At 45.6% G+C, this 17,335-nt stretch overlaps 1 protein-coding gene across 4 annotated transcripts in view; it reads left to right on the forward strand.

The window, feature by feature from the left end:
* The window catches only part of FGFR2 (fibroblast growth factor receptor 2), a 115,736-nt gene extending 106,903 nt beyond the window's left edge, over nucleotides 1–8,833 (forward strand). For 3 of the 4 annotated variants that reach the window (XM_085602755.1, XM_085602738.1, XM_085602747.1), the window contains 4 exons: nucleotides 427–497; nucleotides 2,021–2,158; nucleotides 4,865–4,970; nucleotides 5,505–8,833. In XM_085602755.1, the coding sequence (XP_085458881.1) occupies nucleotides 427–497; nucleotides 2,021–2,158; nucleotides 4,865–4,970; nucleotides 5,505–5,669 (480 nt within the window). In that variant the 3' untranslated portion in view covers nucleotides 5,670–8,833. The remainder of the gene's footprint in view (nucleotides 1–426; nucleotides 498–2,020; nucleotides 2,159–4,864; nucleotides 4,971–5,504) is intronic. The other variant, XM_085602764.1, reaches the window with a different exon arrangement.
* The last annotated feature ends 8,502 nt before the right edge of the window (nucleotides 8,834–17,335 follow it).

Consider the following 17,335-nt stretch of genomic DNA (forward strand, 5'->3'; position numbering starts at 1 on the left):
TAGGCCTCTGTGAACGAACCCAACCGATTACTTAACAAGCTTGTGGTGAACCCTGCTGTGCTGTTGTTGAGTGCCTGGTGTTAGGCTGCTTTGTAAGGTTTCACCTGACGCCCATGTTGAATGTATCAAGACACATTGTGTTGGTGCATTCGCTGCTTGGCCCCTTTCTGCTGCAGCCTGTAACGCATGCTTTGTGTGCCCGTTGAGTCGTGCTGCACAGCTGTATTGTGTCGCGATGTCCGTGTTGTGGTCCCCTGCTCTTTGAGCGGTGCTCCCTGCTGCCCTGGCTCGCGGTATGATAAACAGCTGTGATTGGTTGTGATTTCCGTGACGCAGCGCATTGCTTCAGCTGCTCCATGAAGGCGCAGCCTCGGTGCACTTGTCGAAGTTGTGGTAAACAGCGCTGCTTTGTTCCCTTCTCTACAGGGCCGGCTCCCCGTGAAGTGGATGGCTCCCGAGGCGCTGTTTGACAGAGTCTACACACATCAGAGTGACGTGTACGCAGTTCCTTACGCTCTGTAATCGCCGACTGAAAGAACAAAAGCACCAGGGCAGACATGACAGGGTGCCCGCACGCACTGCGCGCACGCACCGGGGGTGCCGCGCTTAGACCGCCATGATTTTCTGCTAGACTGCTGCCTAATGCCCCGTTACTAATCTGCCCAACTTCAAAGCGCATCAGTGGGACCCAAACGCTAAACCCCTTGTGTCCGAGCGGAAGTCCCCACGGCTTGCCATGCAACTGGCAGGGATGCAGAACCGCGCTTCCCAAAGGCCTTACGCAGACAGATCGTGGCCCTCTTCCTGGTCGGCAGACCTAATCCCTGGGCGCGCTCTCCTGTGTCTGGTCCTATTTTTAACGGACGGGGTTGTCTGGGGGTTGTCTGTGTGCGTGAGGGCTCTCAGTTTTGGTTTTGTTGGCAAGCTCGAAACCACTACATGTCACGAAACCACGAGGTGATGACGTGCGCTTCATTACTCTGGGAACCATAGGCGAGTAGCAGTGATAGCTGGGGAGGGGGGCTCCTGGGGCGCATAGAAGAGAATGAGTCATGGCGCTTTGTTAAATCCTTGTTGAGCATCTCCTGGGTGCAGGGTAGGTATGCAATGGGGCTTCTAAGGCTGAAACCCCCTCTGTTCGGTCCTTGTAGTGTAGGGATACTGGTGGTAGCCTCTGAAGCATTGGGTGATTTGATCACCTGTTTAAGATTTGGAAGCATCTCTCAATGTACGTTTGCCAGAGCTGTGATGTGAGGAAGGAAGTGAAGCCTCACGCTTCAAGCTTTTTAAGAGTTCCCTTTTAGCAATGGGAAGCCTGTGCTTGGGTTTGAAGGGGAATGCTAGCAATCCTCACTCATTTCAGTCTGTCTATGCAGAGATGTGCCGGAATCCCTGAAGGTCCTTGAAAGGAGATTTGGGTGGGGGTATGAAACCCTGTGTTAATGCTTTAGAGAGCAATTACAGCAAACCAACAAGGTTTGGGTGGGCCTAATTGAGGACCAAGATGGGCCATGACGCCTCCTCTGTGTAAGTGCCGCCGAGTGGCAGTAGCTTCAGCACAGGCACTTGAAGGCAAGATTTGGTCTTCATATTCAGAAGAGCAGTGGCACGTTGCATGGGGGGCCTTGTTGTTTGGAATAGGACTTTCTTGTGAACTATGTGAGATTTGGGAGAAACCCTATTGTTCAAGGAACTGCACTGAAAGGCCACGGTGAGGTGAGAGTGGCCACTGTTACAAGACGTGATCGGCAGAATTGGGCCTGGAACAGGAGAAGGTGATAACAGCACAGATGGCTTAGATGGATGGGTGAACACCTTCCACCAAAATGTCCTTGTTTCTAGCACTGGGGGTTAAGGGGTTTGTCACTTTCAGGCTTTGGAGTGTGGCAATTTCTTTCAGCCGGAGCTGTCTTTTTGGTGCTGTGTTCTTTTTCCCTGCTTTTTCTGGTTCTCTAGGGTCGCACTGTGCTCGACATGCCCGCATCTAATGTCAGTCTCTTTCCTCTCTGTCTCTCTGCAGCTGGTCTTTCGGCGTGCTCATGTGGGAGATCTTCACACTGGGGGGTTCCCCATACCCTGGAATTCCTGTTGAAGAACTTTTCAAGCTCCTTAAGGAAGGCCACCGAATGGACAAACCTGGCAACTGCACCAATGAGCTGTAAGGATCCACGCTGTGCGCTTGCTGAACTGGTGTACATTACTCAGGAATTGCTAGAGTGTCTGGGGGGACCTTGTTTTTCTTAGTTAAGAGAGACCAGCCGTAATTCACTCAGGGAGGGCCCTGGTGCCATTGGTGCTGTCGTGGTGGTGGGCTAGTTGCAAGAGACTATCTCAGTCTGAGACCAGTTGCCACAGACTCAGACAGACTGGAACCATAGACTCGGAGAGACCAGGTGCTACTGACTCAGAGAGACCAAAGGCCACTCACTTGGAGAGATCTAGTGTCACTAAATCAGGGTGAGAACCAGATGTACAGTGACCCCAAAGGGAGAAGGCAGTCTAAATACTTCAAACCTGGGCGAATGGAGGGACAGTTTCCACTGCCCTTTAAGTTAATTCGCTGCCAATAAGAGTGAGGGGTGGGGAAGTTCTGACTCGGCAAGTCCAGGATTAACTGACCAGGAAGACCATGGAGTGGGGCATCCGCTACTGACCCAATGGCAGGATTCCAATGTAGGTGACACATTGTGGATGAGAGGGCCATCAGGTGCTGCTGACCCAGGAGGGACCTGCCTCTCCATCAGAAGAGGAAACCCGATGCCAGTGACCAAGATTGGTAAAAGTCTCCCAAGTTACCACTTATCCAGAGGTGCGTTAACTGAAACACAAGCCTCTGACCCAGAGATGAACCCTGATGCCCGACAACAGGTGCCACTGACCCAAAGTAGTAACCCAGAACTATGGAAGACTACAAGATCCCCCGATTTGGAGGGGAGACCAGATGTCCATGACCAAGAGTGTTGGTTAGCTACCAATGGCCGAGTGGATAGAAAGACTGACAGCTGTCATTGACCCTGAGGGTATAAGACCAGTAGCACAGAGGAATAAATAATCAATTTTCTCTATGGCACTGTGAGAGGAAGGACCGCCTTTTATGGATGTGCTAAAGAGAAGAAGGCCACCATATGCAAGTGAAGCAGAATGAAGTAGACCTCCAGGTATCTGTTACCCTGAGAGGAAGAAGGGTATCAGATGAGAGTGACTTAGTGGAAAAAAAAGGCCAATACATGGCAGCAGGCTTGTAGATGCTCCTGGAGCAGTGACGGACCTGGGATAAGGCATATGGTACTGAAGGGTCTGTAGGTAGCATTTAGAATGCATAGCCAATCGGGTGAGAGTGGACATCAAAGGCTATCAGAAATGGCAGGTTAGAGCCAAGCCCTGAGTACAATTTGATATCATACAGTGGAAATAGTGCTGTCGATAGTGAAAGTACAGTACATGAAATGACATCAGAGAAACTAAGATACGGGAGGGAATGGGAGCTTGAGAAAAAAAGAAGTCTGTTTTAAAGACTAGATGTGAGGGGATTCATGGAGTTGGTGGGAAGTCCCAGTAAGAGCGGAGGGGCAGTAATCAAAGCAGAAGAGGGTCTTGTAGCATGAAAGGGAAAGAGGGGATGCATTTTTATAATATTGTAAAATTGATGTTGTCGGCTGAGGTAGTTGAAAGAAATGAGAGAGGGGAAGACCAGGAATGTGTGAAAACTTATTACATCTCTGGTCGTGGATGGATGTATCAGTGGGGGTGTGACATAAAGTCGAAGATGTTTGCGCTTAAGAACAGCTTGTCAGGTTTATGTGGGTTTAGATGTACGAAGTAAGCAGACATCTAGGATTTTACCAGACATCTCGAGATGAATCACGAAAAGCTGAAAAAACAGAGTTGTGAATCATCAGCCAAGAAGTGGCGGGGGGTCCAAAAGACGTGGCAATGGCAGCTCAAAAAGATGTGTGCAAGGAAAAGTCAAAGGACTCAAAACAAAGTACTAGGGACACCAAAGAGTAAGGGAAGCGATGGGTAGGTTTGACCGGGCCAAGACACCGAGTAGAAGCAATTAAAGGGGTTCGCCGTCAGGTAGCGGAGATGGAGACATCCTGAGAGTTGTGTTTGTTTGAGAAAGACCTTCCGGGTAGTATCAAGCCCAGTTGATAGGAGTGTGCAGGAAGAGGCGAGTTTTACAAGGGACTGGGTACAAATAGGAAGGCACTAGTAATGCACTGTGCGATGGAACGCAGATCGGAAAGTGAGGAAAGGACAGATTTAGAACCAGGCATCAATGATAGCAGATAAGTCAGGGAGTCAAGAAGGATGAGGAGGCCTGGCTCAGTGGGGACAGAGAGACTGAAAGAAGCTTTTTTGGGGAGGTAGATTCTTCTGTATATGCTTCTCAGAGGAGGAGGACCAGGAAAATTCTGGATAACGGACATAGACGGTTTAGAAAGAGAGGACGTACCCTAGAGATCAGAGCGGCAATAGGGAGTCCATAGGTGCTGTAGAGGTGGGGGTCTCTTACAGGAAGGAAGAGAGCTCTGCTTCTGAGGTGACAGTTTCAGGGGACTGGGTAACAGATATTGACAGGGCAGGAATAGGAGAATGGGAGGAGAAAAGAAATCAATTTTATATGTGAAAAATGAAGCAGAAAGAAAGGATTGGATGGACAGACAGGAGTTTGAAAGGGGAAGTAGCTGGTTAAGAAGAAGGTTGAGATGAGGAGGGGTTTTGTCCAACGGCGTGATAACAATGTGGAGATAGGCGTCATTTCCATGGTGTAGTGATAGACTATTGGGGCATGGCGAAGAACATAGGAAGGCTGACTCTCACTGAAAGCCAAGGGTCACTCTGTGCTCTTCTTCTCTTCCAGGTACACGATGATGTCGGACTGCTGGCGTGCTGTGCCCTCGCAAAGACCCACTTTCAAGCAGCTTGTTGAGGATCTAGACCGAATCCTAACGCAAACGACCAATGAGGTGAGAGTTCATTCCTTCGGAATCCAGTGACTGTGACTGTAATGGCACACATCATCCATTGGACTAGAGCAACTCACACAATTTGTGAAACACTTCTTACACTCTCACTTTGCCCCAAAGCATCACCTTTACATGAGTAACACATAATTATTCAACCCCGAGTGACACACACCATCCTTTAGTGACGGGTGTGACAGGTTGAACCCACTATTCTCTAGGACACGCATTTCTCACATCATTCTTCGAACAAGAGTGGTGAACCAGTCCCAAGTACGTTCTATGATCTCCGCACCTCCCTTGCAGCCTTCATTCCACGGATCTCTGACTTGCTTTCTTCTCAATGTTTTCTAAAACTTTCTTTCTTCAACAGGTTTTCAGTAGATCACGGAAAGGCAGCTAGGCCTCGGTTTTGTATCCCCCTGCTCTCTGTGGTCACCACACACTGCTGTAGCACAGACTGCGCGAGCAGCAACTGATCTCATTGGGGTTTAAATGATCATTCATTTTTTCCCATTTTTTCATTCTCCTCAACAGGAATACTTGGACCTCAACAACCCCCTGGAGCAGTACTCGCCCAGCTATCCGGACACCAGAAGTTCCTGCTCCTCTGGGGACGACTCTGTCTTCTCCCCCGATGCAATGCCCTATGACCCCTGCCTTCCCAAACCCCAACACACAAATGGCAGCATTAAAACATGAGGCCACACAACCAGCATAGACTACCCCGTCCCACCAAGAACCATATATATTTTTTTCCCGGAAAAAATATAAAACAGCGGAAAACTTACTTGGCACTTCTTACTTCCTGGCGGTGCCTCCAGCAGCTGGGGAGTGTGGGAGTCTCTGCCACGGATCCCCCAACTTGGATTGTACAGATGGGGGACGAGGACGGAGTCCACTGGTGGGCTGTTCCCCACTGTTTCAAGCTCTTAAATGTCACCAAAAGGTGGTGACTGATGCCCTTCAGAGGGCGGATGGACTGCTCAAGCCTTTGCCCCAAGGCCTAAGGTCTGGTTAGAGGGGCGGCCGCCCAGGCCTGCTGCACTGGAGGCAGACGCGGACTGGGACTTTCTTGTGAATTATGTAAGATTTGGGAGATATTCTATACCAGCACTCACTCACAGAGCACAGACGCAGTATGGTGCTGGATGTATGTAAATATACTCAAGATATGTATAAATATATATTATATATTTACAATGAATTATTTTTTGTATTGATTTAAAAGAAAGTGATATTTGAAAATGCATCTCGGAGATTGTTCTTTTTTTTAACAGTCATCTGAGGAGTACAGCCAGTGTGTAAATTGTGCATATGGGGTGGGAGGGGCATATTTAGGCCCTTTCTTCCTCAAACCCCTGCAAATGCCCCACACGCATAACCCCCCCCCCCCCCCCCCATCCCCTCTGGAAAGAAAGGAAAGATGGCAGCTTTTACTTTCAGGGAAAACGGTATCAAATTAATTTATTAAGGTACGGTTGACAGTGACTTTTCGGTTTTTCGAAAGACATTTTCTGCATATCTGGTGACAGTGAACCTAACTTACTGTTTTGCTTTCCGAGAAACCTGCTAATGTGTTCAAACTGTCATGTTGCACATAAAGCAAGAAATGTCATTTCATCAGAGGGGTAGCAGAGACTATATCGGATGCCCTTTGAGCCCAGCACAGGAGGAGGCACTTTGTTTGAAAACTCGATGTTAATTATCAGTGGTTGATATTTTGCACACACACTCAGCTACCAAAAACTGGCAACATCGAAAGGCATTTTTTAGGTACAGGGAATGCTTAAAATCATAAGTGAGTATAGAGGGGGTACAGGCATCATTGTGATCAACAACTCCATGTGCTATAGTGGTAGGTGGGGGATGACAACTCCTATTCTGTTAGACTTGTGTTGGCTAGAGTTTAAATGCTTCTGGGGGAGTGACATCTCTTTGGTCTAACAAATGCCATCTTGCGCAGATTGACAGATCGCTCTGACTGATGGGACATGGGTACTTCATGTAGTGAATGATGTCCCATACCATATAAGAATGTTGGGCCGCCGGCTGATAGGGTCTGCCATTGATGACTGCTTTAAGAGATGTATGTGCCCTGTTCTTTGTGAAGTCAGGAGGTGATTTGAGCCACGTCTCATGGTTTTAGGAAGCCAGTGGAAGCTGTAAAGAATGACTGTGTATGCACCAGCCTGGGAGGTGAATTTCCCACCCAAAAGCGAGAAAGGGAAATGTTGACCATCCATGTTCAACAAAATGTGATTATCCATAGACTACATGTCTCCTGCAGGATTGATATATCATGGGAAACGTGTATAAAACAAACGTTGTACTTTTTAACTAACCTTTACTGACTTTTTTTTAAAGTTCTCAAAGATTTTTTAGGAGATTTTTAAAAGTCGAAATTGTTTGCTTAAACGTTATTTACAAACTTCAAATCCATGGGGTTGCTTTGTTAAAAGTTATAAATAGTTTTTTGCATCTTTTGAAAAACTTGGCATTGTCTGTGCGGAAGCTATACTTTACTTTTCTAACTGCAAAAACACTTGTTTCGCAACATTTTGGGAAAGATATTTGTGAGTTTTAAAAATGTTGGCAATATTTGTTAACGTTAAAAATAACTTCCTATTGTTGAACTTCTTGATAAAAGAGCTACGTATGCCTTTTTAGTAAGCAAGGCGAGCTGTAACTCTGAAATAAGTGTAACTTCATTCGTGAGAGATTTTTGCAGGAATTGGGAATTCGCCTTCTTGGGTGGGACTGCCCTTTCCGTTTCCGGGTATGGAATCCATGTAAAGGTTTCATCCCAGTAATTTCACCCACCCATACAGAAATTAGTGCCGCAACACCTCTGGAATCAAATGTAATGAAGAGCTGGCCTAGCTCGATCACTGCCAAAAAAGTCATTTTCCACACATCAGTTGGAACTGCAGCATTGTGTAACAGAGTTGCGGTTAATTGTGAGTGACCCAGTCTTCACCCATGCACCCCAGCATCTCTTTGCCAGTATCCGTGTATCAGGGACGGTTAGCTGGTGGTTCAGGTCAGTAGTCACAAATTAGGCTATGCTTTATATGTGGCAGCCTTTGCTGTCTCTGCTAAACTTTCATAGGCACTACTCACCCTCAGAATCTGATTCCACACATAGGCTGTTCGTCCTCTGATGCACGGTCACACCTGCCACCTGATCCCACAGCCTGTGACCCTGACCCTGTCCCCATCGCTGGCCATGCGCACTTCAGTGGACCCTCTTAGAGGACCTTGAAGGTTCACGCTGTCTTTGGCCATTGAAGCACTTTTAGTTCCATGGACTGTCGCTTAGTCGATCTTTGCTGGTCTGTGGTCTCACTCCTCCCTGGTAGTTGGTTTGGTGCTCTCCGATTGAGTCTAATCCCCTGCCCATAATCTCTGGTCTTGTGCACTCCCATGAAGTCTTCTTCCACGCTCACCATTGTTCCCATGCACTCCCTTGACATTTCACTCCCCCTCATCACTGGTTCTGTGTACGCCCATGAAGCCCCGCTCCCCCATCATCACTGTCCCGTATGAAGTTTCACCCCCCACCATCACCACTCGCATGCACTTCCATAAAGTTTAGCTCCTCCCTCATCATTGGTCCCTTGACCTCCCCATCTTACACCTACACAGAGCTCATGCACTTCTATGGAGTATCTCTCATTCCTATTCTTTGTTTGTCACATGCATTCCGAAGGGAGCTCACTCCTACCCAGGTCCATTTAACTCCCCTTCTCCCTCGTGGGTCCCTCTTTCTCCCTGCTCAGGGCAGCCTTTTGGAAATGAAAACAACAAAGTATTAAAATCTGTTAACTTTTGTACTGGCAATAAAATTGTTTCTATGGAAAGAATATTCTCGCCTCTGTCTGTTTACTTTTTGACATCACCTCCCGCTTATCGCCCCGGCTGGTTCAGCACAGGTGGCATGTGTGGGAAGTGAGGGATTGTACTCTGAATGTGTGGCACTAGTGTAGCTAGGATTTAATCTGATTAGTAACCAAAGCCCTTTTCCATCACAATAATGCCAAGGCATGCAAGTGAGACTGACTGTGACTCAAAACTCTTGAGTAGATAAAAAAACTTCACTGAAAGTAAGGACCATATTTACAAAGGTTTTAGTGGATGCTCGCGCAATGCAGCTCAACACTGACAGTGCAGCTCTTTACAACGGCTAGTAAACAGACAAAGGGACTGATTTAGAGCTCGGAGGACATAATGAACTTCATTGACAGGAATTTGTGTCATGGTGGGTACTGTCAATCAGTTAGTTTTCTTTGGAAAGAAGGGGACCCCTACAACTAATGAACTTGCTATACGTAGGGAAAAAGACCAGGTAGGTAAAGAACTATAACAAGTAGGTAAATATCCAAAGTGATATATATCCGATATAGATCATGCAATGTAACCACTTAAGTGCTAGTCATATAGACAAAAACCTTGATTAGAAAAATACTTTTATTTCTTCATTTGATATTCTTTTTTGCATATTATTCAATCTGGGTTTGATATAGCGTATAGCACCAAAATATATAACAGTATGTACAAATCAGCACACAAATTACAATAAGGTTAATTCAGAAAAATAAAAATAAAGGAAAATACACACACTATGTATAATACTTGATATCAGACTTCAAAAAACAGCAAAACTAAATAGACATGTAAATAATAATAAACACAATGCGGTAGATGGGGACTACGCGCGTTTCGGCATAACAGCCTTCATCAGGAAAACCGTCTATTGCGCTGACATAAGTAGCACGGTGTAAAAAGCTGGATAATTCTTGGCTTTGGTGTAGACGTCAGTTAAATGATTAGATAAAATACAAATACGATGATATATATCACGACGCTCCACGACTAATCGGGTGTACGTCTCTTCCAGAGTCGGCTATCTCAGTGCACGCCAACTTAACAGACAGTAAAAATAGAGATTCGTTTCATTTCGATTCTTACACGATAATAGATCTTATCAATGCTGACTGTAAACGCGTCTGTCTTCATAAGCTTATTCGGGAATCAAGGATGCAGAAAATTACGCAAACATTGCCAAAGTGTATCTAATACTCGCTTGAGATGGTGCTGTAAATGGCTCCCAAAGTTCAAACGCGGACGGCACTGTCAACCCTACCTACTTGTTATAGTTCTTTACCTACCTAATCAGTTAAAGTTTGACAGTGGACTCGGTCAAACATGACATCCGCTCGTTAAACTGTTAACTTGTTTTTGTTTATACGAAAACAAAATCAGAAAGCAGCATTTTGTTTTTGAAAACACAAAAACTAATGATTCCCACCCCACTGAAGTTTTCTCTCATGGTGTGGCATGGTTATTTGAACGTTTTTACTGCCTCTTACCACCAGGTTTTTTTAGTAAAGGGTATAAAAACTGCCCATTCGTCCTCCCTCTCTCAAATGGGCGGGGGGTCGAACGACAAAACCTACACTGGCCGTTACTCTGTCAGGCCGTCGGAGGACTATGTTAGCGACGTTGGCGGAGTAGGCTCTGTTGCTGACATACTTAAGGTTGGCCTGACTGTAAATCAGGTGGGCAGACTTACAGTTTGGCGGAGAAGGTACGCCATCACCGTTGTGACGGAGTACTATCACTACCAAACTCTAAATCACCCTGAAAGTATTTTGCATAGCATTGTGCTGAATGAGCGGCAGCACAGATCTTTAGTAATTATGAACTTAATTGTGCAAAGCAACAAGTTGAGTTGTTATTTTGAGTATGCATTACAATATGCTTTCTGAGATGAATACGCTATGAATTTGTGAGCTTCAGAAAAATAAAAAGTGATTTGACTTAAAGTATTGAAATTCCTCACCCTAGATACAAAACATGTATTTAAGGAGCGGAGATAACCTATTCAGGTTTGTGCAATTGAGTGAAAACTCTGCCAAATCTAATTTGGAAACGCTTATCACTCATTGGTTTATAATTTTCATAAAGAAGCCAACAATTTTTGATTGTTCGAAGTATCCTGAAAGAAAGTGCTAATTTGGTGTAACACAATTGTGAAGCAACGGGCTTTCATTGTATAAATATATTAATCACCCTGTTAATGATTGCATGGTGTAGTATATGCTTTGACATGCATGCAAAGTTATGAAGAAGTGCATTTAATTATGTTTATTAGTAAAAAGCCAAAGTCTAACAGAATACAACTTGGTGGCACTGAAAACAAATAATATATAACAAATAATACAAGTGCCACACAATGTACATAAGTTATTAATAAGTCACATTTCTGTCAATAATATAAAGACAAAATGATAAAAACTAACAAAAATATTCACTTAAAGGACTTCTCTTTGTTTTCGTTGCCCTATATGTTATTAAAATAGGCAGAGTGGGGAGTGTTGAATTAGCAGAATTTAATGGCCAAAATATGGTGGACCAAAATATCCACAGATGAATATATATAAATAAGCATAGGTTTACTATACTTAACTCCTCATAGATGTACCATGGCACTATATAGATATCTTCAAGGTACGCATGTGTGGCGTGGGGAATAGTAAATTTATACTTACATACATGCACTTACCTCCTCGATATTTTGGCTGCGATACTCTGGTAAATCAATGTTTCCTTCTCGATATGCCAAACTACAACCATTAAAATGCAAGTTTATGACACTGACCATAAGATTGTTAGGAAATGCATTGTGCAAAAACCTCAGGAGTGGCTGAGAGGAGGGAGCCCTGATTGCCACTTCAAGGGTTCTTCAAGAAAGGTCTGTGCACCACAGATGATATCTTCATGCTCCAGTTAGAAGTGGACAAGCCAATGAAAGCTGGAGCCAGGCTCCCACTTGATGCCTGGCTCCTGCTCAGCTAGCCATCTTCTTGGACCATCGACCCCAAAATGAGTAGGGCTTTCATGTGGCTTCCTCCTGCCACGCAAGCTCAAATGTAGTCCACCAATATTTACAGATAAAGCATTAACCTTTGATAGAAAAAAAGGCAAGAGAAAGAGTTGACTGGCTGAATTTCACACTGTGAAACCAGAAAACCTGGAATCAGTCCAAGCTTCACTGTGTGATCAAATTGTGTGATCCTAGACAACTATTTTATTTCACTGTTTCTCCTTCTTCTTCATTTTTTGCATATGAGAGCACCTTGAAATACGTGGGTGTAGGATGTGTAATGTACAAAAACCTCTTGTGTTTGCTTTATTACACTATGGGGTTACTCCATGGATAATGAGAATTTAGGACATATATAAGTTGCACAAGACAACTGACTTGCCTGTTAGTTCACTAAATGCATTTTTGTGAGACCCAGGGACTTCGAGATGAGATCGAGAACTTGTAGAACATTAAATTAATTAAGAAAATTGTTCACTTAGTGGTCAGCATTGAAAAGGTGCAATATATTCGTAGCATGTTTTGGCTGCAGATACACATTCTATGCACACTCCTGCCATCTAGTATTGGGCTTGGACTCTACAACTTGTTTTTCTCAAAGAAGTCTTTTATTGCTTATGTGACGTTGAGTTTCCTCCTCTTCGAGAGAATATGAAGGCTCAACGGCTCCATTGTTAGGTTGATTTTTTCCGTCATGGAGTTTGGACAGATTGAGCCGGATCCCTGTGCACTATCGATGCCTTCACGACCTGTGTTAGCTCAACGTACTTGTAGTGACTTCTACTTGTAGAATCCAACTCTGCTTCGTCATCGTCAGCCGTCAGATTCAAGTTTCAGGGAGCATTCTGCTGCACCTTTTGGGATGGCTTCAACACAAGAGCCTCCTTCCAAGATCAACCGAGAATGTTCGACTTTGGGTTATGGATGGTAAGAGAGAGAAACTTTTCAGAAAGTGCCCTTGATGTGAGGCAAAATACACGTACTCTAACCAACATGACGTCTGCAACCTCTTCTTGTCACAGGAGCAGAAAGAGCAGGTCTTCGAGTTCAAGAATACGAAAATTATATGGCTGACACCTAACTCATACCATGGAGATTATGCCGGAGGCTGAATTCTCTGCAGCTGAACAGCAGCAGCTCGAGATCAATGACAAGGAGGAAGAGGACGTTTCCGTAGAGGGTGGTGTCATCTTATGCAGTCCGCACTATGTTGCTTCCAATGACTGCCACCAACATGAGGAGGAAGACTGGGACAAGGCATTAATATCAGATGTGGAACGTCTGGAAGGCCACAAGGCATCAGGATAAGGCCCAGGATGAAGACAATGCCAAGGGCCGTGAGTAGCCAAGGTCCCCAGACCCTCACATATACTAAAAGGCTACCCCCACAGCCCTTCTCCCATTGCCTTAGTGAGCCACAGCCTTTGGGTTCTGGCCAACACCAACAGTGTTGCTTGGAGATAAGAGAGGACGAACCCGCGCTCGATCCCAATAGAGCTCTAGGCCACAGGGACAGACGTAGGGGAAACACAGCCCTTGCAGCCGCAGCAGCACTCGGTGCCGACAAAGCCATCAATGCTTGCGCAGTCTATGGCACAGACAAAGTCGTCGATGCCCTCCCTCCTCTGGGGTCGAAAAAGCCGTTAGAGCTGACCAAATGTATTGCATCGATACAGCATTCCCCATTGGAGCTGAGCCATATGTCTACTTTGAAGACACCATCCCAGACGAGCCATACATTGTCTCAGAAGAAACCATCAGCATCGATGGCATCAACATCCCACATGCTAGTAGAGCATAGGATGAAGAAAGCTGATAAGGTCGTGACAACCAACAAAAATAAAACCACAACCACAACTGATATAGAGTGAAATGTTTTGGAAAACCTTCAAGAACTAATGGGTAAAAAAACTTTTTCTGGAAGAGGAACATTTGCCTCAGAGGGCCCACAAACGCAAAAGGCTGGGCACTGAACTATCACAGCCTCTTCCAAAGAAAAAGAGTATGAAGCATAAGGCCACTAGTCCTATGCCACTTGACATTACACCACCTCCACAACCTATGTCACCATCATCCACACATTCAGACGATGCAGACACAGGGAGCCCTAGTTATTATACTCATGACACAGACTTACAGGGAGGCCCTCTCCAAAGCCCAGAACCTTGGGAAATATACAAAGGAGTGCCGCCACGAGGTGCCAGTCCCAGCTAAAGCATCACCACCTGACAATACTTCATCCTATCATAGTGTCATTCAGTGTGCAGCTGAATACCATAAAGTACAGATGCATACTACGGAGGAAGAAATCAACTTCTTAGTCGGGACACTCTTCAAGACAGACCACTCGGTTCAATACTTACCAATGATAGGGTCAATGCTGAACGTCTCAACTGAGATATTCAAAGACCCAATCAAATCTAGGGTACTAACACCACGCATTGAACAGAAATATAAATCTTCTCCTATGGATCCACTTTATATCAGGGGACATCCAACAGCTGACTGCCTGGTTGCAACAACGGCAAGGAAGAGAGCAGCCTCCCAGAGTACTGGAGACACAGCTCCTCCCGATAAATAAGAAAACGCATAGATAAAGCAGGAAAATTAGTCTAATTGGCCCACACTAATCATTGGCGCATAGCCAATACGGTGGATTTTCTATCACACTATAAAAGGGCCACTTGGGATAACATGGAAGAGTTGCTACAACATCTCCAGGTAAGACAAAAGGAGAGGAAAAGAGATAGTTAGCGAAGGAAGGCAAATCTCAAATGCAACTATCCGCTGCACCCTAGTCAGCACAGACACTGCTGCAAGAGGGATATACTCCTCAATCCTGCATACGCATCTCTGGGTTCAAACCTGAGTTGGAACAACACCTACTTAACGTCCCATTTGATGGGAAACATCTCTTTGGGCCGGAGGTAGACTCGCAGTAAGAAAAAAGAAAAAAGGATACGGAGACTGCAAAATCCATGGGGGCACTGCAGTCCACTACACCACATCAGCAGTACTTTCATAGATATCATGGCAGCGGGGCATCCAGGACCGCCACATCTGACACCCAGACATATCAAAAAGAGCAGCAAACACAAACATATCACCTGCAGGGAGGTAAAAGCTACTACAGAGTAGGCTTCAAGGGGGAAACTAGAGAGTCTGGGGTAGGGGAACTCCCGTGAAGGGAGCCTCCACCTCCAAACAATGAATCACCAAACATTCTCCCTGAACACACAACAGCTGTCAGGGGAAGGCTGCAGCAGTTTTACCACCTGTGGTAAGAGACAAAATCAGACCAGGGGGGGTACAATCAATCGTCCGCCACGGATACAGCCTAGAACTTACCTCCACCCCCCAAATATTTCTCCACACAGCCAAACCCTCAAACCTCAGCCTCTTCTGAAAGAGGAGGTAAAAGCTCTCTTGTTAAAGGGTACCATAGGCCCCATACCACACAGTCATTATGGCTAGGTGGTATACTCCCTATGCTTTTAATACCCAAGAAAGATGGGCTGTTCAGGCTGCTACTGAACCTACCCCCACACCATCGTTACATTCTGTCAAAACACTTTCACATTGTGGCACTACAGGATGTAAAAACCACAACTGCAAGAAGCCGACTTCATGACAGAGTTTGACCTGCAGGACGCATTCTTTCATATACCAATTCATCAAGCACATCGCCGGTGCCTCAGATTTGTAGTAAGTGGACGTCATTACCAGTTTAAAGTTCTGCCATTTGGGGTTACGACTTCCCCAAGAGTGTTAACCAAATGCCTAGGAGTGATGGCAGACCATCTGAGAGGACACAATATTCCTGTCTTCTCTTATCTCGATGACTGGCTGATCAAGAGTTTAAGGAGACAGAGGTGTCTGCGGGATACACAGGCCCCCATCAATCTGTTACACAAATTGGGGTTCAGAATAAATGCAGTCAAATTACATTTACAGCCACTTCAGATACAAAACTATCTGGAAGCAATCCTCAATTATGTCTCAGCCACAGCATACGCCAATACCTAGAGGGTTCTCAATCTCTGGAACCAACTGGCTCTTTTTCAGCCACATCGTCGCCTGCGAGTCAGAACAGGATGCACCTCCTGAATAGCAATAGTTCCTCATGCCAGGCTCCACATGGGACCTTTACAGGAGGGTCCAGCATCTCAGTGGTCACAAGCAGGGGGCAGTTTAGAGGATCTAGTGTTGGTTCTGCCCAGGGTCCATCAATCATTGCACTGGCGGGGCACAGAGAATCTGCTCCATGGCAGACCTTTTTTGGACCAGATCCCGCAAGTGACTATCACCACAGATGCATCACTCATAGGGTGGGGTGGGATTATGGAAGACATGATGATTCAGGGTCCTAGGACGGTCAAATCAGCTAGTGCTACACATGAATGGGCTGGAGCTCTCGCGATTCAGATGGCTCTAAAAGCCTTCCTCTCCAATATCCTTTAACCGGGCTGCTGCGTTTTGGACAAACTGAAGACAGAATCAGTTTGGCTGGAGAATACTTGTCCCTAGCTTTTAAGTCTTAAACAGGGCAACACAATGACTGTGATTGTGGAACTTCTTTAAATCAGAGCTCCAGTTCAAGACCTTGCTGTTAATCATAGGTGCCACGAAGAGGCGCGCATCCTCTAAGGAATGACCAATACTTGATTAAAATGTAAACAGAAAAGGAAGTTCGTGTGCGTTCTCTTGCACGCGCGCTCCTCCTAGAGTTTTGTTTCCGGGTGAAATCTCCTGCTCAAGGGGCTGCATTGAAAGGCGGTGAAGGGGCCGAGCAGTGCCCGCGTTATCCCGGGCAACGCACCCTTCCTGTTGCATGACTTCAAAGGATCACAGAAAAACGCTCAGTTTGGGAGAAAGTATGTCCTCTCCTTGAGCACGCAGTGGGGGCAGACAGCGCGGGGGTGGAGGGGGTCTCACACACAGGCTCCTGTTACAGTGCTGGAAATGGAAACCACATGGGGGAAATATTCCAAAAGATCCGTCCTGTGCACGAGCGGGAGCAGGAAATCGGAACATTTTAAGTCAAATTGAGTAAATGTTGAGTTCTGAAAGTTGTATGCAGCAGGGCAGGGGGTAGGGTTTGCGCATCTCGAGACCAGGGCCTGGTTTCGCCATAATTATGGTAACTTTGAGCTAATCACTGAACCGCACTGTTCATTCATCTCAAGAGGAAGTTGTCATTGCCAACGAAGGTGTCAGTTTCATGGAGATTTCGGTCAATTTCCTGGGAGATCTGGAAGTGCTCTGATACATTTATGAGAGGATGTGAACAAAAGAACTTCAGCTTCTCAGTGAGATGCATGTGAAAGTTTTGCATTTGATCAAAGAGCGGAATGCTTCGACCGTTCTGAAGTATTTTTGGTGCATTTTGGTGCCTTTTATTTATATGAAAAATAATGTGCACCTTACAGCCTCAGTAATCTCTTGACACGGCTTATACTGAAGTTATGGGAAGATTTGC

This window comes from Triturus cristatus, chromosome 1_2, assembly GCF_964204655.1.
Source record: "Triturus cristatus chromosome 1_2, aTriCri1.1, whole genome shotgun sequence".
Lineage (NCBI taxonomy): Eukaryota > Metazoa > Chordata > Amphibia > Caudata > Salamandridae > Triturus > Triturus cristatus.